Source organism: Helicoverpa zea, chromosome 31 (assembly GCF_022581195.2).
Source record: "Helicoverpa zea isolate HzStark_Cry1AcR chromosome 31, ilHelZeax1.1, whole genome shotgun sequence".
In the NCBI taxonomy this organism is placed as follows: Eukaryota; Metazoa; Arthropoda; class Insecta; order Lepidoptera; family Noctuidae; genus Helicoverpa; species Helicoverpa zea.
Window position 1 is genome coordinate 13,399,940 of NC_061482.1, and position 18,608 is coordinate 13,418,547.

Sequence of the window (18,608 nt, forward strand, 5' to 3'; positions counted from 1 at the left end):
TACTTCAGAATGTTTATAGTCAGAATCATCTTTTGGCATAGTTTTGGAATTTTTATTTTCCTGTAAGAAGCGTGCAAACAAGCCTGAAGCATGCAAGCAGGCATACAGCATGTAAGCATGCATGCAGCATGTAAGCAGGCATGCAACATGGAAGTAAGCATGCAACATGCAGCAAACATGGCTTCTGTCACGGCTCCGGCGCTGCGGGGCTCCGGCGGTCCCATGCGAGCTTATCGTCGCAGATGGTTTTTCCGCTCACCACCGCAGCTTCGGCTTACTGGCCGGCCCGGCCAGCCTCAGCCGCGTCGGCGAGCGTTAAAACTACCTGCGCCTCAGCTCGCAGGCCGCCTCGCCCCTCCGCGCCTACGCGGTTTTGAATTGCACTCTAGGGGTAGGGCAAACAAGACTACGTGGAGTCGGTTTTGCAGCGATTTGTTTTCGTTACTAGCTTCAATTTTTCAGTTAATTTGTTCTGCTTTTAGAAATAATGCAATGTGACAGGATTTTTTGTTATAATAATCATTAAATTTGCCGAGCATGGCTTCTTGAAAATTAAGACAAATATGATGAACAGGTTTTGTTGTACTTACTGGTTAATATGCGACTGGGATAGTTATTTTGCTATGAAATATGTAAAATTTGCTGTGCAGTCAGTATTTTATGCTTGTATGTAGTATTTTTGTACAAGAATAAATTTAACTGTATTGCATTATAAGGAAAAAAGTAATGTCATATTGATGTATAATTTCGAATTATCTGCAGTTTGAGTTTTGTTAAACATTTAGTTTATTTGTAGTGAAGTAAGTTATTTGATGTAAAAAAGAATATAAATGATGAGTATTTATTGATAGGCGATTATTTATTTGATATGCAATTTATAATATCCCTTTTAAAAAGGTGGCTTCCATGTGTACTTGTTGATATACACAATTAGTTCATTATTTACTCCAACTTATTTATATTAGCGCTAAAGTTTGTTTAATACAAAATGAAACTGAAATGACTAACAAACGTGACACTGAAATTAAAGCTGAAATTATTTCAGTACTCCATGAATACAATATAAAAAATCCATTTTAAATGGGCATTCACAACAGGTGCTGTTCATGCCGCCGCCTAATTGCCTCGGGCGCCCCCATAATATATAGACGCCGTGTCACCCGAACCGCGTGCGTTGGCGCATTTAGAACAAACCACGCCATATATCTCTCCTTGCGTCCGCAATTACGTGATTTGTCACTCCACTCTCTTTTTTTCTTCTTTCATTCTGAAAAATGAGTTGAGTTCAACTGTTCAAGTAGCTCAGACGTAATTAGTCGACTGAAAAAGTGCCTTTCCCTGTTCACTTTATTGTGCGATCAATTCACATAGCTACCGTGTTTAATCGACTATTAAATTTATCTCATTCGATTAATTAGTCGATTCCCAATAATGTGTTATTGGTTATTTTTTTGTTTTAACGGGATTTGTGCGCAGCTGTGCTGCGGGTTGCCCAGTGTTCTGAAGTTTTTATGAATTTTATCATTCCGTTTTACCCACCAGCCAGATTAAGTGAAATAAGTGTGGATTGTTTACTTTTCTCTTAGTTTTTTATTGTAAATAATCTAATTTTTAATCACCGCAACATTTAATAGGTAATTTTTTTATAAGAATTGAACACACTATATTTTGTGGTTTTTAAACCACGAAACACATGTTATATTTATCATCCACTGAAAAAAACTTCTATGAAAAGCAAAACATCTAGTGATGTATAGCGTTGCTTTCCGATCTCACAAAAATTAATTACGCATTTCTATTTTTAAAACGTTTTCATGCCATGATTTCGAACACTATAAAGATGCTTCTTAACGGCACACAAATATCTCGACCCAAAGGCGATGGCTCACAACCCTCGCAATTAGTATCGGATGGTCACACCTTGACGTTCGACCGCGTATAATTTTACTTTCTAAGTACATTTTGTGACAATAATAAGCAAATTCCCGCATTCAACTCTAAACTTTATTACACTGGATTAAAGTTAAAAATTCCTCACACAAATAAGATCAAATCAAACAGTCTAGTAATTAGTACAGGCGCGCTCAGCGACGCTCCGTTGGGCAGATAATTTCCGCTGTGCGTTCAAAAGACGTCCATTTGTCATTTGGTCGCGCGAAGTCTCACAGAGCGGACGTGCTTCTCCCTACTTAATTTATTCAAATATTATTTATTTAAGGAAAACGGGACTATTAATCACATTTCTACAGTTTTTATTTACATACGCGGAACGCTGTTCTCTTTGATCGCCCAGACATTTATTAGAGGTCCTTATGCGGTATTTTATTTACATTTTAAATTGGGTGTGAATTATCAAATAATTATATTGCTTGTGTAATTAGACCGAATGATGTTTGATTTTCTACGGTTAATTTGTTATTAATACTAATTTGTTTGCAAACATTAATTTAAAAATTCCACTAATTTGTGTGTTCATTTTGTTGGTGTTTAATGAGTTCTCTTTCCACGCGGGCTTTCATGTGAAATTAACACCTTTTAATGGTTTTTAAATATTTGTTACACCGAAGTGGTATTTGCGTCGGTATCAGGCGCTTGTTAACTTCATTCACGGCTGGACTACTCATCGGTTCATTAATTAAATTCAACGTTTATTAGACATTCAAATGTTTTGCCTGTCGTTTTACTTGTGTTAGGTAAAACTTTGTGTGCAACGTTTAAAAGTTTTACACTTCGTATCTGGCAAAGTTATGAAACTTGATGTAGCAGTCTTCAATTGAGGAATCCGACTGTCGTTTGTTAGTTTTGGATATGTGTCAAGAAAAGAAAAAGAAGAAAAAGAAGGCTTAGGTTTGAACAGAAATCTTTGCAAAAACTTGCCGATATTTCCGTCAACTTTAAACGAAAATAGCAACAGTTACTTAGGTACCTATAGTTATTTTTACAACCAGTTTGTCAGCAGCTGGTGTATTACAGTTAGCCATTAAAATTGTCATGAGTGTTCTACCACTATTATTGTGAGTTCAGTATTCGTGACATCTGGCTTCAGACAATATATTAAACGCATTAATATTACAACATCTTTTGTTATTGCGTGTGATAAAATGACTTAATTTGCGTCTGCCATTCAGTTACCTGTAGTCCAAGCATGAAATGCTAGTAATCAGTCATTTTCGCACATTAAGTTTGGGTTCAGACGGGGCAATTTTTGATATAGGTAATTATGTCTGACGTATGCAATATTTTTGTCTTTCAAGACTTAAAGTGCCAAATTAGGTTTTCTTTCTACTGAAATAATCTGTTCCCAGCTAAATGTGAATTTAAATAACTTAATACCTAACTATTGTGTGACAACTTTGAGTTGAAACTTAGGTATAGGTAAACACCAAAAATCTTAGCCAGACTGTCAACATTCAACACAAAAAAATCACTAACCTATGCATCCAAAAACCCGTACAAAAACAACACCGATTCCATCTACATAACTCGATTCACAAACACCAATTCACAATTCATTGTGCATCGAACCGTCGAGGTGTCGCGTCGTATGAACCCGAGCTTAATTCGCTCAATTTTGTCTCATTTGTTCTAGCGGGTGCGAGGGGCAATTTGCAACCGTTGGTGTCATTGCGCATTGGTTAGCGTAATGGGCCGTGACGCGAAATGAGACGTCAAAACACCAATAGGAGGGGAGCTTATTACAGTGGCATCTGTTCCATTGTAGTTGATGTGATAAAAAGAACGGCGTAAATTGACCACGGTTTTTTTTGCAGTGTAAAAAAGGGGTAATCATCTATCTATGGGAATTGATGTCGTACTAGAAAGTGTGTATCAATTCTGAAGATAATCAATTCAGATAAAAGGAATTGCTGAACCATTAAGAGACACTGTTCTCTATATCTTTATTTCCCAACTAAGTACAAAATAGGAGCCCGAGTGGTTCCTTGAACGGACCACCGCGTAGTCGATCAATGAAACCTGCCATCATATTTCAAACCTCTTGCAACAGTACTCTTATCTGTCCCCATCGACTTCCAAACAATCCAAGGCATTCAACACGTTGCTATATTATTTAACATCTCGTCACAGAATCTGTAGCGCGTTCACAAATGGACTTGCCTTACAAACGGGAGTTATAAATACTGCTCAAGATCATTCCTTCAATGTCTGTCTTTAGCTACTGTTCAGACGGCAGATCGTATCTGAATGACAAATAGTGCTACCGTTGTACCCCTCAGCTTCTAGTTACGATGTGTTAGTAAGCTCTTACTACTCTAGATATTGAGTAACATGTAAATAAACAAAAATATGGTTTGTATTTCGCTGTTTGCACAAGAGGATTTATTAAAACGTAGAGTTTTTAAAGTTAATCAATGTTTGGCTTAATAAATAACAGTAAATATTTCACAGCATTGCAATTTATTTTAGCCCAAGGTGTAATTGCCAACATTCGTAATTGAGCACACCAACTAAATATCAGCGGTAGCAAAAATTCATTAAATAAAATACACATTGAAAACATGTTTGCATTCTCGTAAATATAAAAGTAACAATCTCGTATATTTCACGCAAAATACAGCTCAATCTCGCACTTGACATCAATATATCTCAAAAATCTGACAATTCAATTTTTCATTAAACATATATCATTCAGTCATTTCAAAAACGAAATATATACGTGCATAAATAAAAAAAATATATCGTTAGCACTCGACCGCTGAAAAATCACTCGCATGAAAATTTTCAATTGTCTTAAATTGTGTGGCGGTGAAGCATATTGAGTCGTATGTTTTGGTTGGTAAAAGTTATTTTTGGTTGGCGGTTGTGCGTGACGGTATAACTAATGATGTGTCCGAGGTAGTGCTTATTTATTCGAAATGTGAGCGAGAATAGCGTGTCGTGTTTTTGGCCTTTGCTTCGAGTACCTACGTACGTGATATACATTGTTACTACGTTTCAACTAGTCATAAGTCAGTTATCTCCTCCTTTTATCAATGTTTAATATTTGTTATGCATTTAAATTTCATTTTTTCAAGCATCTCTCATCTTTCTTGTATGAAGATTTTTTATTTCCTCGTTAAATGTGACATTCTAATGTTTGAAGAATTAGATATTGCTTTCAGTGCAGTACTCTCTATTTAAAATAACCAACCACCTACCTATTTATTTGATTATGAAGTGGCCAGTGTTGAGAGCTATCAAAAAAGATTCTTCCTTCTTCATTCATAAAATGCTGTCAAGCATCTACCCAAGACAGCTAAAGGGTAAAGTGCTTAGCTCCAATTGCTTCAGCGATGCATTTCGTACCAAAAACTCTGATAAAGATAAAACAAAAGAGAATTTAAAAAATCATTGCAAAAAATTTTTTTTATAAAGATTTTCAGAGCAAGCTCAATAACAAATCGCTACTAATAGAGTAACCAGTTACTCTGAACAGATGGTTATGTCAATGTTAGCAGTACATTGTCATAGTGTAGCATATTGTTTCGGGACCACCTAGATAGTTTTATCTTCTCGTGACAACGCGTAGTCATCAATCGTCTATGGCTTTCCAGACATTCTTTGAACTAGTGTTGTATATCGGATAAATCGTGCAAGCATATCGATAAATTTACGTGTGTTAAAAATCATTCGTATTTTTGACAGTTATTTTATTTTAAAATGAGAAATAGGTTCAGCAGGAAATGTTTTATAGTTATAGCGCTATTGTCGAAAGATGATTAAATCATTATTTATGATGTCAATAAATTGCATTTCTAAAGTTAGAAGCTCATGCCTAGCGTCTTTGCCAACTGGCAAGTGCTTTTAATTTATGAAGTCAAATTGATTTGCAAATGAGAACTATAAATTTTAAACAGTCGATTAATTTCAATGGTTTATGTTTTAAAATAGTTAATTATTTTATATTAACAGTTGCACAATCAATTACTATTTTTTTATGAATATGTAGTTGTCCAGATGTTTAAATTAAATAAAAATATCTACTTTGGATCAAATTACTCTAAGTACTCGGAAAATTACGACATTATTCGTAAAAAAATAATAAAAATCAACTTGAACGAAGTTATCGATAGTAATATTTACACATCACTATTCCAGAGGCGGACACGCGGGCGGACCGAACGATTAGTCACAAACAACGACGTGAAAAACTATTAATACCTACAACGAAAAAATAGCTACTGAAATCATTTCGTTTAAATGAAACAATTAATCCGTATTCATGACGAAAATGCTTCCATCTGCTCTTGCTTTTAAGAAATGTTTAAATAAAAACCTTTTTATTTCAATATCTATTTGATATTGGTTTCAATGTTTAAATGGAAATTGTGCAAATTGACTGAGAAATCTTTTAATTCAAAACAATACCTAAATCAATGACACATGCCGATTACAGGTAATACTGGCTACCATTATATTTAAGACCAGTCGGTACGCATCACAAGAAAACAAGAAGTTCGACGAAGAAACATTATTTCTCCGCGGACGCAACTATAGTTAGCATGTACTTATAGCGGAGATATGTATATATGATATGTACCTACTTACGAAGTTATTGAACTTTTCGCTTTTTCCGCACAATCGCCAGCCGAATGCGACTTCAGGGCCAAGAAAGAAACGGGCATCTAAATTTGGCGTAAGGCAACATCGGCCGCCATGACGCGGGGGGCGGGGCCACGGAGCGGCCGCGCGTGATTGGTTGCGCGATTCGCGCGCTCTTGCGCCGTCCGCATTGAATCTTTAGCGCGAACGTTATACAAGTACGGATAAAGTCGGTCAAATAGTCTAGGTTAATAACTAAGACCGACATAACTAACAATTCGGTAGCTTTGTTACAGTGAGTACATTTGGCGCATGTAACAACGGCTCGGAATGTTGCGCTTGCGACGGTCACGCACCGGCCAGTCAGCTCGCTAATTATACAGATAAAATCTGTACTTCGGAACGCTCAACGGCGGGCAAGAACGCAATCACGTGCCATATAATCGAGCCAGTCAGGAATTCAGCTTCCACGTGCAATGCGGTCGGGCGGAAGCCAGGACCTCCAGAAAATTTGGAACCTGATTTGGGTTTTTTCTTTACGATATTTTATTTTACGAAGCTTTGCGGTCGCTTGCGTCAGTTGTGGTATATACCTATGCACACACCAACAGTTTTATTTATTGTTCGCAGGTATGGTTCCAGAACGCTCGAGCGAAGTGGCGACGAATGGTGACCAAGCAGGAGAACAAGATGTCGGACAAGTGTTCGCCGGACGCGTCCCTGGAGATGGACATGTATCACGGGCCCATGGGCTCGATCCAGTCGCTGCCGCCGCACAGCCCGCCCTACAGCGTGATGGGCGGCCCGCCGAGCCCCAACTCGATGGATTGCCCCTAGCCTTTATTGCGCGCTTTATGAGCGCCATAAACTTTGTTACGAGTGGTGCGCCAAGCCGCTCTCTGCGGTGGCGTTTGCCAACAACGTCGTTCTCCGTCGCCGGAGAAACCTTTTAATCAATCATTTTCTAGACAGAATTTTAATCAACAAAATAATTTACAATCTTCAAATAATTCAGATCAACAAACTCCCCTTCAGCGAAACCGTTTTAAGGGGCATACAGATCATCAGCCTGAAGCAATGCAACGATTTTTTACGGAACCTCAGCAGCGGCCTAACCTATGCGAACGAGGACGTTTGGTACAAGGCTCTCCACGTGAACAACCTAATCACAATCAATCTTTACAGCAGGGCTTTAATGGACAGTCATTTAATAGGTTCCAAAACTCTCATTTTAATCATATCCCAGAACATAGGCATTGGCAAGACATTCAGCAGCGTCACCATATGCAATCTTCTAGATTGCCTTTCCGTGATCCTCATATTCAACAAACAAACGCGGCATGTTCCGAGCAACCACAAGCACTTAAGTTGAATACGCATACTTCTGGTACCTTTAATTTTGATCCATCATTTTGGGATCCTAGTCCATCCCCCGATCAGACCCGTAGGGTGAACTCTCAAAGTTCTTTGCACGCGCAAGGTTCTCAAAATATCTTAAACAGTCAGTCTTGTCGACCTTCGTTAAACCAATCTTCCCAAAGGACATTGTTCAATTTTGGCCTAAGAACCGATGTGAATATAAATTATACTATAATTTTTATTTATTTTTATATTGTTTGAAACATATTTTAGTATTCCACGGACACTTCAAATAAAAAAATTCCAAATAAAAAGTAGGGTCACAATTATTGATGCCTTATAAAATGTTTCCGTCGGCCAGTGCTGCCAGTTTCGGAAGTTTTCGGGATTTCGGTAAATACGGATCGAATTGAGAACCTCCTTTCCGAAGTCGGTTATTAAAATTAGTTGCTAACACTTTATTCATTTAAATACCTAAACTGACTAGCTAGAAAAAAACTAGTATTTGTATAATGTTTTAAGATGGTTTTGAGCGAAATCGCGAATTTCTAGCTTGGCACTCGAGTAGGATTATAGTTTTCGTAATTGGCAACACTGGTGTACTTCAGTCAGTTTGCTAGAAGTCAGTTTGATAGCTTTGCGACTATCGTTTCTTTTGTGATTTTCTATGCGTTTCATGGTTTTATTCTAACAACTTTGGCTTGATTACGGACTCCGATTAGATTGCGTACTTGGTAGACTCGGCTTTGTGTGAAGAACTGGATTTTACTAGCATTTTCGGATATTGCTCTGTCTGTGATCGAATTTAGTTATATTATAATTACAACAATGGATGCAGAATATAGTATATTGTATAAATTGTGGATCTGCTGGAGGTTCTTTGGTATTAGAAAACGAAGATATACTTCGTTGCATACAACAATGGACCGTTCCCCGTATGGTAAGTGGTCTACGAAAGTGTTTTTCTAATTTTGATAAGAATGTTACTACCTACTTATGTTTTCATAAGCACACAATTTCTCGGTTTTCAAATCAATTTCCACAATTGCAAGTTACCTGATATTTACTAATGTTTTTTGTATTTATTATTACAGGTTGAAGCTCATGACCTTATATGTACGACGTGTTGGTCTCAAGCAGTCGAGCATAATAAGATGCAATGCACTGTTGGACGCAATTGTGTACTTTGTAAGAAGCTCCTACCATCAGGCATACTGTTGCAATTGTATCTTTGGGCGTAGAACAGTGGGCTGTTGTGCCCACATAATGACTATTATCTGGTATTTAAGCTGGGCGAGATACCAAAACTCAATTGAACCCCCTGCTCAGTTCTTAGATAATATATTATTGAGAAATATTGATGATTAAAAACCTTTAATTGAATATAAATATTGTTTTTATTGCACATCCTGAAAACCTCTTTCATTGTTATTGGTAAACCTTACTTTAACTGTTAAATTATTTTGTGTGGTAATGACATTTTTAGTATGGTCTGTACCTTCTTGGTAATAGACCGCGGGTTCGATTCCCGCCTTATGGCATGTAGATAGCTAGGTAACTGTCTAATATAAAAGTAGTATCAATCATTTAAATAAATAATTCTCTATCGTAATAATATCGATATTTTATGAATTGTGGTGAATGGAAATCTTCCATTTTGGATACGTTTTATCACAAATCCAAAGTGGATTCACTATATATTAAGAAACGTAACGTTGAAAGCAAAAGCGTTTAGGTAGTTGTTTTTCATAAAAATTCTAAGCATTTATGAAAACTAGTCACACGCCCCGTCTTCGCACGGTGGCAATATAAAACCTTGGTGTTAACCTTCCTCTTGACCTACTCTATCTATTAAAAAAAAATAAAAAAAAATCGCACCCAAATCCATCGCGTAGTTTTAAAGATCTAAAGCATTCATAGGGACAGACAGAAAATGCAACTTTATAAAATGATCATTGTCAAAGAATTATCTTAAACTTGACTATTTACTATCTCTTTTCCTAGTATCTAGTAGAGTAGTCTTTTCCTAGATCTAGAAGAGAACATATAGAGCTGTACATAGTATTGTTGATATTTTGTATAGTGTAGTTTGATAACACTACTCTGATATTTCACGCAAGCTTGGTTATTTTTTATTTATAACCTCAAAATATTAACTTTTTTCGTAATTATTTTAGTTTCCTGAAGTGTCCGTTCGTGAAAACTTATTTCATAGGATTCCATATAATTTTAAGAGTTTATAGAAGTCACTTTCCATTCAAACGGTTCTTAGGCAGAACATGTATGGAGCCGGAACAATGTCCTTTCTGCCAATCATCATGAGTTTCGACCCCCTTTGAACGGTTATAATTTTCCATCGCCTCTCAACAGTCAAGCTTCCCTACAGTCCGGGCCTCGGCCGACGATCAGAAACCCTAATGATGAATTTATGTCTCAACGATCTGTTTATGAACCAGCTCCCGAAACCCTCACTTATAGGCAAGCCCTATTATAAGCTGGGTAAAGCTAATTATTCCAAAGTATTTTACTTACTTTTCAAGAGCTTTTTACGTGGAGGTAACAAAAGTTTTAAGGGGAAAAATCTTTATAAAGTCGCCAACCGCTGTTGGTGAACTATAACCAACATTAATTGCCAAAATAAAATGATTGATTAATTTAATGACTTTCATTATAAACAATACAAGTGAAGTATGTTATGTACAAAAGCAAGGCAAAGTTAAAAGGACTAATTTACTGAGAGCAAAAGAATGTCAGCCGACAGCATTGATTCTGATATTCTGATTTGTGACAGACTAAAGGATTGTGTTGGAAAGTGGACTTTATAGAACTTTCATTGTACTCGTGATTACATTTATCTATTTAAGTGGTTGTGAAGTCAATTGTTCTGTATATGATATTGAATGAACTCAGCAATTTTTGAATCTCCAAAAATATTAAATGTTTACGTCAACGTAGGATAAACGCAACCGGTATATTGCTTGTCCCATAACAAAGTAAGAAAAAGTCATTCCAGTAAATGTATAAATACACGAAAATTTTAAATAAAATTTACCTGTTTCTCTGTGTGTTTGGATATCGGAGACAATATCCAAAATCAAGATATATAATACATAGATAAGTACGTAAATAGGTGAAGATTCTCAGATACTCGCATTTACTAAGTATCTTCGTTTTGAACATTAACATAATAATTGTTGTAAACACCTCGAAGTAAAAGATCCATACAATAAATTCGGATAAAGTTACAAAAAAAATCTGTTGAAAAAAAATGCTATCTTAAATTGTATGTCTAGTTTACATTGTGAATGTACATACTTATAAATTATTGACTATATAAATGTGAAATGTAAATACGTTAAAACATCAATAATAGTCCATATATTACCGTGTAACTGTTAACGATTTACCTTCTCAATGTAAGTAGCGTCGGAGGTCAAACTTGTTTTGTGACTTGCATATTGTAGACCCGTGTTTATCAATAACCCAATTATAAAATTGTCGTTTAAAATTGGACGTAGTTATGCAGAAACGTTCCAACCCACTGTACGCGTAAATGCTTATATCTCAAATTAAACTTGAATTTGAGATATAAGCATTTACGCGTTTCAGTTGTATTCTTTTTTTATTCTAACTAGTAAAGGTACTAGAGGTTTTATTGTTGAATTATATTGAGTTTAGATAACCATATGCTAAATTTTAGGCTGTTCAATCACAATAACTCGATTTCGGGTGACTTGTGGGTTGGAACGTTTCTGCATAACTACGTCCAATTGTTGTAAAAATAAATAAGTGGTATAGAATATAAGTCGTTCGAAAACTAACTTGTATGTCACTTACGATTGTTAGTCTTCTGTTATCTTAAAAAAAAAAAACTATGATATTCAGCAATTCGGTTCCTTGAACCAAGAGGAGAAAGTTTCGTTTAATAATATATTTACTATTTATTTATTGACAATTGATATTTAATTTAGTTTAAGAAGTAGTCTGTAGTTAGGGACGTAAAATGAATGTGAAATTTTTCCATAGATGTAATAATTATTACCTAGGCTAGTATAGTCATAAAGAAAATGATTTGCCGGCGAGATATTATTTGAACTCTTCATTAATTTGCAGTTAAACAATTTGTTTCTAAAATACAATATTGTTATTCCTACTGTCTTTTAAGTAGTTCTAAGCATTACCTAAGTAATATTCCGGCTAAGTAAATGCACTGTTAGTTCCTTTTGTATAGATTTAAAGTACATTATAATAAAATAATCCACATAATATATAAATGTAGTAGCTGACACGATATTTATCGTTCTTGATTAAAAGTAGCAACAATCATAATGTTAATATTTAATTAAATCAGTAACTTAACAAGAATTCGACTGCATTTGGCATCAACGGTTTTATTTTCGCAAAAAAACCTGTGACTAAAAGTTATAAAGATCTGTTAAATAAAAAATATTTCAGATGTGATTTTTTTATTTAATTTCTGTACTTTTCCCCTTTCACTGTAAAATCTAAAAATACACACACTATCATGACAAAAAAAAAAAACTATGCAAATCTTTTCAGACCTTTCACTCATTCTAGTAGCTATACATAATATTTCACGAAGACATTCCATGAATTTCAGTTTTACAAAAACTTACACATTTTAGAACATAAAGCAGTCTGACATCATGATCACATTCCCTAGCCTATCCAATACTGTAGATATCTCTCCAATACTGTCTTCAAAGGAAATACTCAAGAAATCATACACACTAGAAATACTCTATTTTTTGTGGAGCTCATTACTCAACTTATATCGGCGCGACAGACATTCGAGCCAATCAATGGAATAACTGAAAAATATCTTCACAATTATAAGTTACTAGCTTCCACCCGCAGCTTCGCCCGAGTGATGTGTTGATAAAAAGTAGACAATGTGTTAATCCAGGTTATCACTTATCTACATACTAAATTTCAACCAAATCGGTTCAGCCGTTTTTGCGTGACAGACTAACAAACATACATCCATACATTCTCATAAACGTTCACATTTATAATATAATATTATGTAGTAGGATAATCTACCCTAGAGTTGCCAGTCGTTCTACGTATGGTTGTCACAAAGAATCGCCCAGAAGCTTCCTTAAGAGTAACTGGCTGTCAGAGAGGCGCGCGCGCTGCCTTGAGTTATGCTGTTTTAATTAAAACAATAAATAAACCGCAGCTGGGCGGTTGGGTGGTCCCTTCGGATGCCTCTTTTAAAAATTCCAACTTTTATCAGTACGGAGAATATCTTTTTACACGTAAAACTGTTTCCTTATATATGGGGACGGCTGAATGACCGAGCTTCGTTTGCGTTTAAAAGGTCTTTATTGCTGAGCCAGTATATTAATCAATAAGTCCGACTGTCAGCTCTGTGGCAGTGCCGCTGTTACAGTTCAGGCTTCTGTGTTAATTAAGTAGTATATTTTATTTAAAACAAACGGGCTAACTTCTAGTAACTGGTCACCGCTGTCTTTTGACACCTGTTGTATGCTCGAGTAATGAAGATAACGCCATCACTTAAGATATAAACTGATAGATAGAGAGGTATAGCTCATGTGTTTTACATGTAATTGTGTTATCCTAAAAATAAATATGGTAATATCAATCTTCTCTGAACTCCATCTGAAAAATATTTCGCAAAAAATCATGTTACGAGCTTCGCAAGGTGGTAGAGAGCTGAAAATCCAGAACCCTGTTGCCTACGTAAGTAGAATGTGGCTTTAACTAGACCATTCAAGAATAAAAAAAGAAAAGATATCGCAACGTCACACGTCACATAGGTAAGTATATATTGTTCAGATTTTTTTCTGTGTGTCCTATTGCAATGAGAGCACTGTGCTAATAGTCAGTTTTTGCGTTCTCATTAGAAGTATCATCCAAATGAAAACTTCTTCCAATTAGAAAAGGGAAACCGGCGCAACACAATCGTCAAATACATTTTCCCTTCTGAAATTAGCAATTTGACCCCTCGTGCGTAGTATTTAGTTAGTGCATTTGGACTACGTAACGTGACTTATACCATACAAAAAAAAAAGTTACAATGACGTACCTCTGAACAGCAATCCAAACGTAATTCGTGAGCTGATTGCATGCTATCATTACACAATTGGCAAATAGAAGATTGCTTACATCGTATTATAAATTATCATCAGCTAATCTAACGAATCATGACTGCTACACGTATTACAATAAAGATCTACATACACATCTATTTGTTAAAACGGGTGTTCAAAATCGGTAGCTTGTTCAAACAAAGGGTCGCACTGTGAATACGTGTTTGTTGATACAACATTAATAGTGTTTGCACTAAAGATTGACTTTTAGTTGAACATGGATTAAGTGCAGTTTGGACCCATATCTCGAAGTACACCTGCTACTTTATGCAAATGTGTACATGCATAAAATTAAGCTTCTCATTCTTGATGGGGTATAACAATTAGTTCCAACGTTTTAGAACTATCTGCGATCACGATTGGCATATAAACAGCTGTTGGGAATTGCATTCCAATTTCAGAGGTATGTAGAGTAATCTGGAATGTTGTTTTTGCATAGAATGTCAGCAGCTCGACATCGTTGAATTTAATGGAGCGACCAGGAGCGACTTTGTAATTTATGGGCAAGTATTTTTATTTAATCGATGATTGCTATCGTATGTCTGAAATAAAGCCTTGTAAGGATATTATAAATAGGTCTCATCTTCGCAATAACCAGCAAAGAATGATCAAAATAAGTTAAACCAACCAAAGGCAACAAGCCGATAGCCATTCGATATATTCACGTACAACTATTATACCTTCGTATAGCAAGATGTGACTCCATGATGATTTCTACAGGAGCCTGCGCTGCAAAAACTGGTCCTGCTGTCTGCGACTTCCATTCAAGGGGGACAGAGACACCACCATACGCATTTCAACAAATACGATAAGGACGAAAATAGAACCGCATAACGGGATTCGTTTTCGGGTTCTCGGCATTGTTTTTGAGTTCTGAGAAAAGCAACTGGTCTTATACATAAGTATATAATGTATCAAAAGTACATAGGTGAGTGCACTGGAAAAGTTTCTTACCACCGGTAGTTTCAGAATTTTTAACGAATGCGTACTCCAAAAAGGATGCGGCGTTTTCGAGGTTAAAAAGTGCATAAAAACTTTACTTTGAACGTAGGAATGAACACGTAAATGCATAGCGGAGTGTTTGCTTTGAAACGGTAGTGGTATAAACCAAAAATATTCCTGAAGCACTTTGATAAAGTCACGATATTTTTTTCATATAGTTTGTAACAGCAAATATCATATGTGACGATCGTTAGGTTTATTGCTTCTTTGATATACGTATACATCGGAAACCAATAGTTTCGGGGGTTTACACATGACATACGAAGAGGCAACAGCATTTTTTCAACAAAAGTCATAATCACAGTTTGATGGGAACTTCAGCGCCATCATGAAAGATATAATAAGGCTCCATTGATATATCATAGCCAAGGGAGATTAGTGATGAACACAGCTGATGCATGGCGTAATGTGTAATGCATGGCGTAAACGCCCTTATGATTTCCAAACCACAAACGGGAGTTCCTACACGATGATTAAGTAACTAGGATCGAGATTTTGGACACCATTGACTAAAGGAAAACATGATGAGTAATGACACCTTCGATGACTATCCTTAAGATTTTGCATAGGTAACTCATTTACGAGAAGGAGATACCAATTGGAAATTCCAGGCCTGGAATTCCAGTCAAACCTTGAAATGACACGAACTTGTATAAAATCTGTGTTCTTCATGAAATAACATTTTCAGGTCCACATAGGGCTGCCATCTGGAATTTCGCAAAACCCGGACAAACATTAAAAAAACCCGGACATTTGGCGTAAATTGCATTTTTTCCCCGAACGAGTACGATTTATTTTAAACAAAATAGTACCTAATTTGTAATCCATTTACTATTAACATATACTTAAATTCAATAATGTGCTTCCTTACATGAAAAGTGTCCGGGTTTTCCCCGGACACTTCTTGAAACCCCGCCCGGACGGCCCCCGGACGGCCTCCAAACGAGGACAAATCCGGGGAAACCCGGACGGATGGCAGCCCTAGGTCCACACATTTATCTGAAACTGCATGCACGGAGGTACAGACATAAAAATGGCATGAAAAAAACTGTACGACTTAAAAATAAAAGTGAAATATTTAACAAAACAATGTATGGAGCGATAACAATACATGATACAAATGTTCACAATTACTTTGTTAATGGTGACAGGTTTTTAACATTTTATCAAAGGCAATGAACTGAAGGGATAATAACTGCGTGCGTGGTGAAAAACATAAAAAATATACCGCGAAATATGAATACCAGTGATATGGTGTGATCATCCCCTGGTTCCTAGTACCCAGTGAGTACCTAACAATACATTATTTTATTTCATAGCTTGTTTCTAGTAAGGCAGCTTAGCGACGCGTCTTCGGCTGATGGTAATGAAAATCAAAACCGAAATTCAATCATATTTGAGGTTTATTAACAACAAACTGTAGTTCATAAAGATTGAATTATGTAATATATAGCAATGATACTCCATAAACGCTATAATGAATAATGTACAAATATAACAATGATATCGCTATAATTGTTCATAAGCCCCTTGTTAAAAAGAAGGTCCAGTATCATCATTTACAGAGTTCAACAACAGATTAACGATTAACGGTTTTCTATAACCCATCTCTCTACTCATTATCTCCATATAAGCAAATTATGAAACATATCAATCTTTAACCGTAAAACAAAGGAGAGTTAGGTTATAGAGGAAGAAATCCATATTCACCCAAACAAACTCTTCAGCTGTACAACAGTATAGATAACCTTAATTATTATTATTAAAAATAAGCGACACATTTAAATACAAACACACTAATCCTGTAAGAAAGACGCTGTGGCCTCATTTAGACAGTTTTTGTGACTCTCAATAAATCATGAGCGCGGGTAATGTGGCGTGCAATTTTAAGTTTTCGGGTGTCACACATTTGGTACAGTCATGTTCAACGTGTGTAAGAAACTTTATGATGTTTAATGTCTTTTTTGTTTGTAATATTCGTCTTGGATAGATGTTAAGCTCATACTTTTGATTGTGACTTAGATTTTATGCATGATATGAGTATGAGTAGTAAGACAAATGTTATCGTGCCGTTTAATATGTTAAAATGATTTGATGTTAGAGAACTTCAACGAAATATTAATAACCTAGTACATTATGTTTAAAATTTTAATTACATTAAACAATTTATTAAGTAAGTATGTTTAATGGAGATCATACATCAATTGGATTACACTGTCATATCACAGGATACTATATAAGTACCATAAATATGTAATACGATATTAAACGAGCAGTATTAATATTTCTGATTTAATATTTAAATTATAATTATTAATAAAAAAATCTAAAAATGCTCAAGAGATTCAATAGGGAAATAACGACATCCAATTTGTTTAACTATGCCAATTTAAGAAAAACTTTTTGAACGAGTCTTCTGAGACGACCCCAAGAATTAAAAAGATGGGTATTAAAAACGGGAGCATTATATGAATCTAGGTTAAGAAATGTGATCGTCATTTTCAGATATTTTTATGTTTGAGAATTATTTGGATCTTAAAGTAATGGCCATTAGTAAGGTAATATCTGTACTTGGTGGGTCGCTTATAGTCATTTAGTTATCCGATCTTAGCTTCAAGTTTACCCGTAGGTTGAGATACAGTGAGAGTCCGAGCTTCAAGTTTTTTAATAGATGTTATACTTACACTTATAGGAACATAGGTGATTGCAATTTGTAAAATACAAGTTGAATTTTAGATTTTGATTCTGATGGCAGATGTGCCAATGGGTAACTAATTGTGAGCATGAGTGTGAGCAACTTCCACATATTAACTTCATCGTTAACTTTACAAAACTTTTTTAGTCATTAAAATATTATTAAACGTTCATCACACATACAACTTTATCTTGTAAAAATTATAATTAATATTTCGTTAGTAACTATGTGTATCTCAAACACACCACACCTTCTGCAGCAGTCGGTAAAAGACCTCCGGCTCAGCCACACCGCAAGCTAGTTTTTGCGTCCGTCTCGGTCCATTTGGGCCCGGAAGGGAAGTCAGATGTTACCATTAGGTACGACCTATTTTCTGCACCACGTTTTTGTTGCAGGCGCCTTCGCTTAAGCTTCGAACTACGCCCTGTCGACGGTTGCTTTGATCACATGAAAAAAAGATAACCTTATTTCGTGAATATAATTTTATATTAACGAGAAACCAATTAACTTGTTTACAATGTTGGGCGACTTTAAGCTTGAGTACTTAATGAAATATTCATTGAAAAATTGCTCAAAGAAAATTAAGATAATCATCTTTTAGTACAAGCTTAACGGTCGATTAGTTTTATTATAATCAGAAAAAAACGTTTAATAATGTTACAAGGTATTAAAAACTACCCTTGGAAAAGGGTGCTGTAGACGCTAAAGTATTTCTTTAAAGAATGTGTCTTTCCTTAAAATACACGAAAATCACTCACGATCGTCAATTTAGATTAGCTCCATTGTTTCATCACAGATATGACATCTGAAATATTACAGGCCAAAACGTAGCTCAGAAAAACAAATGACGTTGCAAAATGATCTTTATTTACATG

General features: G+C 35.6%; 1 protein-coding gene across 1 annotated transcript in view; it reads left to right on the top strand.

Annotated features, from left to right (window-relative positions):
- Positions 1-8,074, top strand: part of LOC124645089 (protein apterous) — a 41,917-nt gene extending 33,843 nt beyond the window's left edge. The window contains exon 5 of the mRNA XM_047184831.1: positions 7,171-8,074. Within this exon, the coding sequence (XP_047040787.1) occupies positions 7,171-7,377 (207 nt within the window). The 3' untranslated portion in view covers positions 7,378-8,074. The remainder of the gene's footprint in view (positions 1-7,170) is intronic.
- Positions 8,075-18,608: the final 10,534 nt, after the last annotated feature.